Source organism: Rhipicephalus sanguineus, chromosome 2 (genome assembly GCF_013339695.2).
Source record: "Rhipicephalus sanguineus isolate Rsan-2018 chromosome 2, BIME_Rsan_1.4, whole genome shotgun sequence".
In the NCBI taxonomy this organism is placed as follows: domain Eukaryota; kingdom Metazoa; phylum Arthropoda; class Arachnida; order Ixodida; family Ixodidae; genus Rhipicephalus; species Rhipicephalus sanguineus.
Genome location: NC_051177.1, coordinates 70,485,554 through 70,499,811, shown reverse-complemented (window position 1 = coordinate 70,499,811; position 14,258 = coordinate 70,485,554). Strand labels below are relative to the sequence as shown.

Below are 14,258 nucleotides of genomic sequence, written 5' to 3'. Positions count from 1 at the left end.
TGCGCTCGTTTGTGTGCGCGCGTGTATATACACACATGCAAAATAAAAAAAAAATTCGGGGAAATGGGGGGAGGGGGTTGAACCCTTCAACTCAACCACCTGGCTACGCCAGTGGTAGATAAACACAGAAATTCTACATATTGCTCCACTGTTGAGGTATAAGGAGTATATTCAGTCTGTTCTTGGTGAGCCTGAAGATTTTAAAGAGACAGTCATCAGGCAGCAACATTATAAATGTGCGTAATTATTGAGCTCATTTCTTCTTATGTGCATGGGAACTAATTCTTCAAAGATTCAAATATTAAAAAAAGGTGTCGTAACATCAAAGAAAACAAGATGAGGCGAGAGGACCAACGCCGATTTGCCGGCTTCGTTTTCAGGACAGCCTGGTGGAACCGCCCCAGAGGACGCGACGTGCCGCTCGCAAAAGCTTGAAGTTTGGCTTGTCGCACTGGCACTTGTGGTAGTCGTAGAACACGTCGTCCAAGAGAACGCACGACTTGGAGAGCTTGGTGACCTCCTTCAGCTGACGTTTGACGACATTATGAGAAAAAAAAATAAGTTAGCTGTATAGCCACGATGAAGCGATAAAATGTACAACAGTACCTAGCTCACGCAAAAAAGCCGGATGGAGCAAGTACGCGTAACAAGCGTACTAACAGTGTACTAACAAGTGCAAATTGATTTTTATCCACTTTATTTCCTCTCCATCATGTTATAATTACCACACTATAGTAAAACCATACAAGTGATGTCCCCTATATACGTTCCGTAGCTTCATTAGGTTGTAGCAAGTTTACTAATTACTTAACCATTAACACACACTAAACTAGCATTTATTACATGCGGTAGCAAGACATTTGAGGCTGCATAAACAAGCGGATTTAAATAAACGCGAGCAATGTAGACATGAGGGCAACTAATGTTGACAGACCACTGCGACGTGAAACTACGACATGCGTAAAGCGAATAGCTTCAAAACACCTGTACGACTTTAATGTTCAAAATTTGCGCGGAAGTAGAAATTCGCCCTTCGCCTTGGGAGCCAATTTCGCGGATGATTATTTCGTCCTGTGATCGTTATACATCTTATCCGACCCACGATGACGTGCATTATTTTCGATGGCTTCCGAGTCATCACACAGAATGATCGCAAATGCTGTAACTGGTACGGGATATGGCGAAATAAGTTAGTTTTCTTTATTAAGTTTGACGTAAATTATGGAAGCTTGCGGGCTCTTGAACATTCGCAACCTTCCGAAATGCGGAAGAAGTTATGACCAACCCAAACTACACTACATTCATAAATGCATAAACAATTTGAATCTTTCTGCGATTGGTTGCAGCTAGAGAATGATTAGCAAGGTATCATCTCAGAAACGACAGACAGATCGGTTGGTCGTGGGAGGCGCTTATCCGGACAGAGCTTGGGCAGTCAAATAGAGACCCTTGACCAGGCTCGTCGAGCCGCGATGACCAGTGGGGCTCCGGACGAGGAGGTCCACTCACAGTGACCAAGAAGTCCCATTTTATTCAGGTTGTTTCATTCTGAGGAAGCTACAAGAAGAGCTTGCAAGAACGGTCTCATCGCGTTTCTATTGTCACCACACAAATACTGACACTTTCTCGAGAGTTGTTTTTTAGTGTAACAACGGGACGTGGTAAAGACGACAGCAAAAAGTGCTGTCCTCATACGTACCGGTGTTACGCTACTTGTTCCGCTGCGTTATGTACCATCAAGCCCTGTTCAGTGCTATCATGTTTAGCTGCATGTATTCGTATTTCTTCGCCCTTCTATGCTATTTTTATCACCGTTGTTCAATTCTATCACAACATGAAATGTAGTCCGGGTGAAAGTTGGTAAAGACAAGAGGGAAGGGCATACGGTCAGGAAAAGCTTTTCAGGTGCACCACCTTTTTTTTTAAACACACACACACTCACTTTTTCGCTGAATTCTTTGTCCTTCTCGAAAACCACCAGGTCGTTCTGGTACGTTCTGGTAAAATACGATGGGTCCCAAGTAACCCTCTCGCTGCTGTTGCGATCAAACTGCGAAATCACAAAAAAAAAAGAAGAACGAGAAGAAGTCAGCGTTTTACTGGTATCCTGAGACGTAGTAGTACCTGATTATCCCACTCTATATCTGCTGACGAATACTAGCGTGTTGCTATAACATCGGAACATGTTAAAGAGCACCTAAGGCATATAGGTCCTCTGGTAGAACATTCGCTTGAGTCCCTGAAATTCACGCGTTCTCTTGTTATGGCCTCCGATTACTGTGTCGATTAATCGGAGGCCGGTCAAGCTTTTCCTGAATCTGGGTTTCGCAATGTTTCGAGGTGTGTTTGTGTTACTAATGCACCGACAAATGTGCCAGCAATGAAGGTTTATATTTGTCTGATTTAGGATACTTTGATAACATTTGCATTACCTTTACCACAATCTCGCAAAAAAGGAAAGGAAGCGGGGCGTAGCTTCCGCTAGTTGCGCATGGCTAAAGGCACAGCGGAGCTGATCGTATAGCGTGACCGAGCGGGCGCGAGCAGTGTCGAGGCCAGGGGGAGGAGCCGAGCGCAGCTGCGCCGTGGCCATGCGCAGCAGCGCGCAGCTGGTGGCGGCGCCGCGGTGAAGCGGGCGCGAGCAGTGTACGAGCGGCGAGCGAGGTCGGGCGCAGTTGCGTAATGACGACGTCACGGCGCATGTGCAGTAGGGCACAGATGGGGGTGGAGCTGTGTCTGGGTAGGGAGGAGCGATTGCGCAGCTGTGCACCAGCGCCGGTGGTTGCTAGGCAACGCGAGGTTATGTGATCGCTCAGCGGAGTTTCTTGCCCGCGATGGATAGATTACGGCTGGCCTAAACAGGTCCGTTCTTAAAAAACACAGCTGCCCACCGTCACAATAAGGGCACTACAGATGGCTATACACTGTAGCGGTATTCAATAGAGCGGATGCAGTACGTACAAAAACTTGCTTAATGTGAGCCTCCTTGAGCCTGACAGGTGAGGATTAGACGCTATTGCGTAACCTGCGATGGATGTCCAATAAAGCTTTCCGAAAGGCAACAGCGTAACTTCACCTAAAACATTTCTTTACCATTATCGGTGATCAGGAAAGACACCATCAGTATACTCATTAGACGAGGAGCTCGGACGTTGTGTCGTGCACGTGCCATAAGGTACGCTTGATGTAACCGACGCCGTTTTAACATTTATGTCATTTAACATTTGTGTGTTTGGAAGGGTACAACAGTAAAGTACTCGCCACTTGAGTGTACATAGCTATAATCGGAAACGTAAGCTGATTAGCCATGCGAGTTTCGTTTTGTTTGGCAGCTCTTCTGCAAAAGAACAGTACGATCGACCAGGATTTTTAAACCTCTCAATAGCGCGTTATTCAGACGCACCACTTGCGCGTACTTAACTACTGAGAAACCGTGAACGCGTATCAGAAGGTGCGAAAGGCTGAACAATACGCTACAAATCATAATTATGTTTGAATAAGTGACATGTGACAAATAATTATGATATGACTGGGGCTGCGCTAGTTTGATCACTATCGATTTATTTAATGCATTCTTACTTATGCACTTTAATGATTTATTTAATGCTTCTGTAAACTGAAGTATTGGTGATGCGCGCGTGTCCAAATCGGGCAACAACAGCAAAAAAAAAAAAAAAACAAATGAACAGTGGCAAAGAAAACCTTCCTTCAAAAAAATCACAGCATATCCACGGAGTGAATGATGATGAGTGGGCGAAGCTGCGGAGGTTCATCGGTAAACCGTGAATCTTCCGTGAATTCTGCCCAGTACATCATCACCGACGTGAGATCGGGCGCGTTTATACTAAAGGTTCGATGAGAGTTATGACGACTTGCAGCTCACTTTAATTTTACATGTACGCTGTGAATTTTCATTGTTTAATCACGCACAGGAGAAATCGCACACACGCACTACCTTGGAGGTCAAAATCCAGTGCCTATATATACGGGGTGGTCAGTGAACGGTTGTGCAGCGCGAGCGGTCGGTTTTTTCAATCAAGACGCTGCCGCGACGCTGCCTCGCTACGCTGCCTGCGTCGGCGCCGCTGCGCCGCGAGGCAAGATAGGGGGGGGGGGACCATAGGAGAGGAGAAAGAGGGGGAAGCGTAGGAAAGGAGAGGGCGATACATATCACGTACTGTCGCAGCGCATTGTCTTCAGGGAGCCTTCATGTGTGCACGCCCCCTCCGTTTTTAAAGGGCCCCTCACCAGGCCACATAGCAAATTTTAGTTAGACGCTGGAAACTGTTGTGCGCCGAATGAAGAGCAGCATGCCGCAAGAATTTTTCAAATCGGTTCATTACGAGCTGAGAAAAACAATAATTTGTAGCGGCGCAAAACCATGATGCGAGGAGGCGAGTTTCAAACCTTGCCACTCGCCCCGTGTAGCCTTAGCAAGCCAAATCCCTTCCCTGCCCTCTTCACTTGACACATACGCATTAACACGTCATGCGCATGCATGGTCACGTGCGCATGACATGCCCGAGCCAGCCCGAGCACGCGAGCGGCGTTGCACGGCCGCTACCTTTTTTTTATGTAGCGGCCGTGGGCGTTTTGTCGGCGTCCTCTGTGGTGTACTGCCTGTTTCTGCGGGACGGGCATGAAAGTTGAGACATTTTTACGGGCACGAGAGTGGCGGTATCATGAGCCAGTGCCGCATTAACGTTTACTTGGACGCGGTAGAATAAATGAGCATAATGAGTGCTCGAACGCGCCAGAACATTACTTTCGTTTCCAGGGCTGGCGTCTGCTCGATGCGCTAACCGCGGGCACACCAACGCATGGGAAAGGGAGGCATATTTAGCCCCGCATGTCGCTGCAATTGAGGAAAAAAAAATGAAAAAGACGCACAGATTTCCTTTGTGTGTCTCATTATTTCTCTCAAGTTCCATTAATATATTCAAGCAACAAATCACACAAACTACACATGTCGTGTCAAATATTTATCGCAGTGTCACGTGCTACTGTTGGCGACGTCAGAGCACAGTCGTCCACGTAGAGGAGCGACGTCACAGCACTACCACCTACGTAGGGCCATTTTCTCATGTACGTCATCCCCTCATTCTCTAAAGCGCGCGCCCGCGAGAGGAAGGGCAAGCAGCGTTCACCTTGAAATTTGACCCATTTCCGCGACGCGTAGCGTTGCAAATTTTGGTAGACGTGATTGTGAACGCCCAGTGTATGCATTGCGCTCGTTAGCTCAAAATTGTCAAACCTGGTGAGGGGCCCTTTAAGACTGGTTATGGGAGAGGGGAAGGGGAAGTGTAGAGGGGTATGGGAGAGGGGAAGGGGAGAGGGTGAGTGGAGAGGGGTAGAGGACATGGGAAATGGTGAGGGGGAGTGGAGAGGAGGTGTGTGGAGAGGGTATGCGCATGCGCAGTAAGGGTGGTCACGCCGCACACCACCACCACCACCACCGGGCAGATACTGCCGTTTACTGCCGGCTGCCGGGAGATACGCCGGACAACGGAGACGTGACAAGGTTAGACTAAGAGGAGCTACGCCCCTAAAAAGAAAAAAAATTGACGTGACCCTAGTCCTTGGCTTAGGCGTTTGGTAGTGGCTTGGGCACCTCGGCAATCGTGTGCCGAGGTGTATTCCTTGGTTTAACTTCGTGTTTCGTCGCACTACCGAAGCGAACCTCTGAGGCAGCGTAGAAAGAAGCTCGTGGTTTACATCAGCTCCGCCGGGTGCCGCATCGATCCCAGATGCTCTAAGGTGGTTCGGTGCCACCGTTATTTCGTACAAGGTGGTGACAGCGTCCACTGTTTGACCCAATATGGCAACAACATACAACGCGATAGCTCCACTGTTTGACCCAATATGGCGGCGGCACAATCAATGGGTGCCACAACCCTAGCGAAGGTACGCTGGCATCGAGACGTCTTAAGCTGCTCATAAGAAAAAAATACATCCGCTGTTTCAAGAAGGCCTTCAGTTAAATTTCATTATTTATTCTGACAGTCGATTGACCCTTATCTTAAATAAACTTATGTTCCTATAAGACATTCACTCAATTTACCTTCTAACTTTAACCACAATTATCGATTTCCTACCAGTTTTTGTTTTAACACATTTTCTGAATATTCGGAAAATCGGGAGAAAGTGCGTGACCTGGAATGCTTGTTAAAGAAACAAGAGTTAAATTTGTTGCTCGTGTCACTAAAACAAGTCGGGGCACGGCACACTTACAACACTTAGTGTTCTCGTTAACGAGCGACGTAACGGTCACGAGTTGCTTACCTCGCAGTAGCTGAGCCTTTTCACTCCCACAGCGTCGTCGTCGAGGTCGCTGCTGCTTTGGAAGGCAACGGCAGCCAGACTCAAGCCGATGCAGTGCCATGCGCTTGATGCCAGTTTTTTGCCGCCGGTAACGAGCTCTCTGGAGTATTTGCTCACGGCTTCCACCTGTGTGTCAAGTGATACAGTGATGTTGGTTTGTTGGTAAATCTTTATTGTCGGTCCTGATAGACGCGACTAGCGCGCTGTGTACGCTCCTCCCACGTTGGAACGGGCACGCTAAGCCTGACCGCCGCATCGGGGAACTTCTGAATGGTCCAAAGCTGATGTACAACAGTGTTGTGGCTATAAAGAAATGTGGGAAAGGTTAAATGGTTCTTTGATTGGTTGGTTTATGGGCCCTGACCCCGACAGCGACCTAGGCCATGAGAGACGCCGTAGTGGAGGGCTCTCGAAAATGTTGACCACCTGGGGTCCTTTAACGTACTCCGACATCGCACAGTACAAGGGCCTCCAATATTTTGCTCAAGCAACAAGAATTTGCAGCATCTATCTTCGCGAAGATTCCAGGCGAAAGAAACTAAAATAAAAGGTAAATATACGTTACCGGGAACGTAGATGCAAAAGCTATCTAGCCATTCGTTTGTCGACGTCACAAGGAAGAACGGCATCAAAGAACAACTAAATCTAACTGCTCTTTGTCACAAATACATTTCCCTAAAAGTGGACAGCGGATGGTGACACCAAAGAAAGAAGAAAACGGAGACACAGATATGTATTAAACGGGCGCTGCAACACTTTTAGCATGGTCAGAAAACGCTGCCGATCGGTAGTTGGGGATCGGTAGCTGAGAACATGTGAGCCAAACATTATAGTGGAGCACGTGGCCCGGCCTGGAATTTACAATTAATTCTCAAAGTCAGCTGGAAATCGCTCGCTCTTCTCGCGACGAATGATGACGTAAACCCAAATGACCACACCATAAGAACTAAGTCAACGGCCATTGGCTGCACTGAGCATCGTGGGCTGCACAGATACCGCGGATGCCGCGAGATGCCGCTACGTGCCCGCGCGCTTGCTTGCGATCACACTGAAGGCAACCAGCGCGTCATCCTGTCTTCACTTTACTCGTCCGTGTATTTCTTAGTACGAAAAGAAAGTACTCAAGGTCATGACGCGAGCTGATGAACGGACGTGGCTTCTTGCGCCCTTCGCATACCCCACCCCCTCCCTCCCTTCCTTTTGCATAGCTTTGAGCGCGCTCGCTGGTATGAAAGGAGATAGACAGTGTTTAAGTCAAGTCAATTGAAGTTTACTTTTCATTTTGTCCTAAAGAAAAAAGAGCACTGTGAAAAAAAAAGCTGTGTATAAAACAGCTTTACTAGTTCACAGCCCCGGAAGAAAAAAAGCAGAAAACAAAAAGAAAAAGACGGAGCGGTAACAGCGCCATGGTAAACATGGCAGTATGACACTTCACGGGCAGTGTGCTAGAACAGGGCGTACACATTGAAATTATAATTCTAATACACAGATATATATGATTCAAAGCAAAATTATCACACTGTAAAAAAATCGGAAACATGACAACGTGATTGTCATCCAGAAACAAATATATGGAACACAATACACAATACAAGGCGTGCGACAAATCCCTGTAACTCCGAAGACACTTGACAGATTACAAAAATTTCCGCGGTAGTTGATTCGTGAGGCGACAAACTCCTTTAATGAAGCCATTCGAGGATTACTTAGAATAGTGTTGCAGGGCCACTTTAAGGCACAGAAAGTGCCGCAAGCTTACGGGGTTTTTTTTTTTGTTTTGTAGCACAGCGTCGTGAGCCAATTGGCTGTTACATTCTCTATGGTTATAATTACAAGCCAAACTGAAAAGCACTGTCATATAATTCGATGTCTACGGGCACAGAGAGGCATTATGCTTGATTTGGCCGAAGTTGGTTGCCATGTTTCGCGTAGAAACGCGGTAGAGTTCTTTGTTTACAAGATGAAAGGAGACAAACTTACAATATCCTTTTTGGCTTGAATTGGAGATGCCTTGTAGGGACCCTGTGAAAGCGGTTTGTACACCCGGAGGGAGGCCATGTGAACTTGGCTGTTTGTGGAAGAGATTTTTAGAGTGAGACCTAAGCCACCCTTGAAGGAGACAAAGGGATCTAAAAGCATTTCATGTTTAAAACGTGCACGTACCTTATCTGGTCACTCGTAGGCTCGTCGAAGACTACGTGAATAAGGTAGCCGTTCTGGTCAGCGAGCACTCGAAGGTCCTATCGTAAAAAAGTGACAAGAATAGAAGATGAAGCCGTCAACTTTAGAATCCTTTCTTTCTTTATAAGGAGCGTAGAATTCTGATTTAAGATATGTCAGTTCGCCACGTTGCGGCTGCATGAATGTTCACAATGAAAAGTTGTGCGTATGAAACAGATCTTTTCTTTGTCTCAATTTTTCTCTCGCTGTGTCTAGTTGAATCTCTCACGCCCATTTTTAGGCCTTAGTTTATTATAAAAACGATCAATAGACAAGGGTGCATACAACAACTACCAACACACACAACCAGGACATTAGCACGCAGTTTTGTCGAAAGACGGATGGCTGTTGGAAATTTCAGACCCAAGTGGATGTACCGGGAAGCTGAAAGTCGCACCATGCGACAGTTACTGATGAAGTACATGCATATAATGTGCTTGACGCCGCTCCATGTACCGGTATGCTTTTCTCAACTAAAGAAGAAAATATAACGTGACGAGGGAATGCACTCCCTTCAGTCCTAAGTGTGACTTGAATGACTAAGTGGGTAATTTAAAAACTGCATTTTATAAAATATTGTCACGCGCTATAGGCGATGTAGGCGCAAGAACAGCGGAACGGCAATGGAAACATTAGTAATCGAAATTTTCGTATACATCACAAGACACAGTGTGACTCCTATATATAGATGTTTGAACCGGGGGCGTCATTCGAGCCAATGTTTCAACAAGTTCTCTTGTCTGCTGCCTTGAAGAAGCGATCTTCAAGGCAGCAACCAGCTGCTATGAAGAATACAAGACCACTTCTCGAAGTATTGGCTCCAGCGACGGCCCCTGTTCATTCATTGTTCGTCTCTTCAAGCCTCCCATCTCCTCGTATATAGCAATGTCACGTGGTAAGTAAAACGGAGCTCTTGTCGATGTAAAGGCCGAACCATAAAGAGCGTTTTTGCCGGCGTTTTCCCGGTGTTTCGTACGCCGGCGTCCCTCGACGTCGACGCTACCGGTGACGGTGGCCGAAACGTCCACCTCTGCAAGGTCCAGGCATCACGGGTGGCAGCGTCGACGCCGGAAGCAGTTCGAGGGACGCAGAACCAATCAGCGTGCGGCTAGCAGCGACTTCCGCTACGTAACGGCGTCGTCGCTGCTTCCAAAATGGCTGCCGCCCGCCTCGGATCTAAAAAGTCGTCGCCGTGAACTGTGTGACGCGTAGGTTCTCAACTGATGATTGTATTTGACTTAGCTTGTTCCCCAGAAGCTTCGACAGCAAAGCGCTCGCGATATCGTTGAACTCTTTCCGAGAGCCGTACCCGAGTTCATCGGTAGGCTTAGCAGGAATGAGTATATTGGCCGAATACGTGGCCTCAAAGATGTGCGGCAACTTCAAGCTCAGAGGCCATATATTACGAGTTTGTGGTTCTTCTTAATGCCAATAGCTGGCGCTACAAGTCAAATAAAAAATAGACATTTCGGCGGCATTGTGACTCGTTTTTTGCACCACAGAACTGCAAATGAGACATAAAAGCTATAATCAGGAATATATCTTGTTGGTCCATTGACGGAAACTGTACACTGCTTTACGAGGTGTCAGGTTCATTCCCTCGGGTCACACTGTTTGACGCTCAGTTAACGCTCTTCATATGGTTTGGCCCCCCTCTCTGAAGGCGTTGATGCGACGACGCCGGGGGACGCAACGTCAGAAAACGCCGGCAAAAACGCTGTATATGTTTCGGCCTTAACGATTCATTTCGTGGACGCAATTTATTTTTTTTTGCACACCGCAAAAACGAATTGTAGCTTCAGGGACATTTAATTTTATTCACAAAACGCCGCTTGTTGCGCAACGAAGCTCAAAGATAACTGGAACGGCCATGTATTTGCTCGCGCGGTCTAGAATTGAACTTATTAAATTGGCTGGCTGGGCTAGTTGGTTGTGTATACTTAAGGTTAACAGAGCGAAAAACACACGGCGGACAGGAAAAGGTCGGGACAAGCGCTGACTTCCAACTGAACTTTTATTGACAAGAATTCTCTTATATATCCCCGAGTGAGCAGTAAAACAAGCGGCGAAAAAAGGTGAAAACAGAAGCAGAGATACGAAACACCTAAACATCAACTATCACTGAGCCTGCTACGCCGACTCGCGCATCGCGAAAAAACAGAGCTCCCTGACTGAAAATGCAACGGATGGCTTGCTTACACACGTGCTCCTTTCAAGCGCATAATCTGTGAGGCAGCTCAGATGGCGCTTGAAAGGAGCACCTGCTTAAGCGAGCCATCAGTTGCATTGTCAGAAAAGGAGCTCCGCTTTTTGGGATGCGCGAGTCGGTGTAGCAGGCTCAGTGATTGCTGATGTTTTATTGTTTCGTATCTTTGCTTCTGTTTTCACATTTTTTCACCGCTTGTTTTACTGTTCACTCGGGGATATATAAGAGCATTCTTGTCAATAAAAATTCAGTTGGAAGTCAGCGCTTGTCCCGACATTTTCCTGTCCGCCGTGTGTTTTTCGCTCTCTTAACCTTAAGTAACTAGATTTGAACACCTCGGAAAGTGGTGTCCTTCTTCACAGGGGCTACAATTCGTAAATGACAACGAGTGCCGTAACGCACCTAATAGAAGGGTTCAACAAAGTTTTGTTTAATTATCCGGTTATGTATTTGGATTGCTCGTAGAATTTCACCGTCTCAATGACTGCAATTATGTTTTTTTTTGTAGCAGGCGATTTGTGAGAGGCTCTGCATTGCTTGAAGATACACTCGGCATGTTCAGCAAATGAAGCGAGTGGGATCTTAGCGGTTAATGTGTGGCGCTGCTAAGTTCGAGGGAACGGGTTCGATCCCCAGTAACAGCGGGCGCCTACAAACTCCCAAAATAGGTAATTTTGGACTATGGTATCGTTTGCTTTGTCCTTCGTACCGTGAGGAGCTTGAGCCAAGTGGGGTTGCTCTGCGTGAAGCGAAAGTCGACTCCGTGAAACACATTCGAGCGCACCTTGACGAAGCCGGTGCTGATGTCGTCAGCGGTCATGGAGTTGACGTCATCGTAGCGGAACGAAAGCAGCTTCTTCAGGTCGCCGCTCTTAGACGCCTTCATGAATGCGTCGTACTGCTGCTCCGCTGAGACAAAGAAAGAGGAAAATGTTATTTCGGGGGGCTCGTTTATCTTTGCTAGACAGAACCGAATGAATCCAACAGACAATCCACTCGCCGTCTTGGCTACGAATGGCGCTGTCTAACACTCCCAGGTATAACACGCACTGAAATACTCAACGAAGTGGACGAAGTAGCGCCTCTGGTAACTCGATTGGTAGAGGATAGGATGCGCTATATGAAGGTCGTGGGTTAGGATCCCGCCGACGAAAGGGGTTCCTTTTCGTCCACGTTAATTCATCTCAATTGATGTCACAATTACTACGATACAGCAAAAAACAGCACATAATGCACCCTATGTTTTCTTGTTTTTTTTTGGCTTAATTGTCTTTTTTGGCATCCCTTGCACAATTATTTTAATTGTCCAAGGGATGTCGCTGGTGCCAACATTCCGGGAAGTGGACTTCTTCGTCTCGTCCTTCTCTCTGATGAAGACAAGTTCACCAGACGAAACATATCCATCAGCGACATTCCATGCTCAACGATTGTTCATCACTTCAACCACCATCATCCCAGCAACGTCTGTCTCGTTTGGATGGTCTCGTTCACGTGTGGTACACTATTTTAAATATTCAATATTTTTTGTTCAAATACATAACTCGGTAGCACACATTATTTATATAACGTTATGTTTTTTTTTTTTTTTGACACGAGCAACGAGTGACACCCTTGTATCTTTTAGAAACTGTTCCGCTCAAGCACTTGCTTCCAGTTTTCCGAATTTTATATATATATATATATATATACACACACCTAGCGGGGCAGATCTCAAATACGCGATTTTTTCTCGTGGCCTCTGAGATCCTCTTCGGCAGTGCGCCAAACACAAAGTTAACCCAAGGAAAGCTATAGATAGCTTGCACGTGACGTCACGGGCGCAGCTTCTCAATGTACAGGATCTCCACGACGGCGGCTTTGGTGGCAGACAGGTTGCGGTTAACCTCACTCAACGTGACAGAAAAGTATTTTGCGCGTGCAGCAACGAAATAACCTGCGTGTGATGTTTTGATAACAATAATGTGACATCGCAAACGTCGCGTCCCTCCGTGCTGATGCTCCATTCCGGCGGTTTCAGAGACGTCAGTGCAAGCCATCTACAGAGCGGAGGTTGCGTGCGATGTCTCCATCGGTGGGCGTGGCTTAGCTACTGCGCATACGCGGCTTGGCCAGCTGGTGCGGTATCTGGTCGCTAGACGACGCGATGCTTGCTTCCATTTTCTGTCTATCTTTTTTTCTCTCTCTCTCTCTACTTCTTCTCTCTGTTTCGTTGTTCTCTCTGTCTCTCTTTCTTTTTCTTTCTGCATTTCTTCCTCTCTTTCTCATCCTTCCTGTGCTACGCTTTACTCTCTCCCCTCGTCCTTTCTCTGCTCCACACGCTGTGTTCCCTTTCCCAACCCCTTGCTACACTATACTATACAAGGTTATGCTATGCTCTGCTGGCGTGCCTGAGTAGCCGAGTGGTTCGGACGCTTGCCTTCGGATCGCGGGTTCGAATCCCGCCTCTTGAATGATTTTTTTTTTCGGCAAGAATTTTCTCTCTTGCTCTTTCTTTATATCTTCCTTTCCGTTTCTCTGCTTGGTTCTCTCTCTCTTTCTTTCTCTCTGTTTCTCGGTACTAGTTCTCAGGGTTTATTACAGGCCACGCCATAGCGGTGTGTAGTGAGCATTGACCAAATTCTGTGGCAAATACCCGTTGATGATGATGATAGCTTTTCGAGCACGGTCACGCATTCCACACACTTTACGCCGAGCTAGAATAGCCTGGCTGTTAATACGCCACGGCACACAAATGCCGACATGCGAGTGCCTACTACGGGACACCTAAGTCAAGGATTTAGGTAGCCTCCATTTGTTTTTCTTTTTTTTTTTTCGTAAAGAATATGTTGGCGGAGGAAAACTTACTTCCCGCAAGTGGGTCGACGCTGCCCTTGAAAAGGTCAATCACGGCCGAAAGGAAGATAATGTAGGAGCACATCTCTACGGGATACCGGTACACGTGGTGTCCGTCCAGTGAGCACATCAATGGAGGCTCCTCCTTCGAGGCTGCGGAAGAAACCACGCATTGAGTATTATTTCGAGCCAATATTCGCAAAAACAACTTACGCCGTGATTGTCCGTGATAAAGAAATTTCAGCCAGTCTCCGCTAAGATTTTGTCTCACGAACGGCGGCTAGACGACATCTTAGCTAGGAAGACATACTCCGGCACTCTAAGCCATCCTAGAGATCTTTGAAAGCAGTATTTAATGATGAAAACGTACCCACAAACCGTGAGCTTCAAACGCGGATTATTTAAGCAGTGTAAAAACTCTGCACATAATAATTTCTGCAGAAGCGATAGACACAGTAACATCTCTCCGTCCTTTTCTTTAAGCGGCCAAAATTCCACGTACGTCCCAGAAAGTAAGAAGACGGTACCGCACAGCCTCAGCTCCGAAATGAAAGCGGCAGTTAAGGGCAGCTGGCTTTGTGGCCAGTAAAAGTTATCTTGATATCACTATTCCACATTAGCTATCTGAGTGCGCTTTTGCATGAAGGAGATTTCCTATTGTTTACCAACAAGTAAAAAA

General features: G+C 46.8%; 1 protein-coding gene across 1 annotated transcript; it reads right to left on the bottom strand.

Moving 5' to 3' along the window:
* Positions 1-346: 346 nt before the first annotated feature.
* LOC119381201 (uncharacterized) lies at positions 347-13,726 on the bottom strand. The gene is made up of 7 exons (XM_037649152.2): positions 13,592-13,726; positions 11,457-11,656; positions 8,485-8,561; positions 8,302-8,389; positions 6,283-6,447; positions 1,943-2,050; positions 347-526 (listed from the first exon to the last, which is right to left on the bottom strand). The coding sequence occupies exons 1-7, from the start codon at positions 13,707-13,709 to the stop codon at positions 377-379; spliced, it is 906 nt and encodes a 301-aa protein (XP_037505080.1). The 5' UTR covers positions 13,710-13,726; the 3' UTR covers positions 347-376.
* Positions 13,727-14,258: the final 532 nt, after the last annotated feature.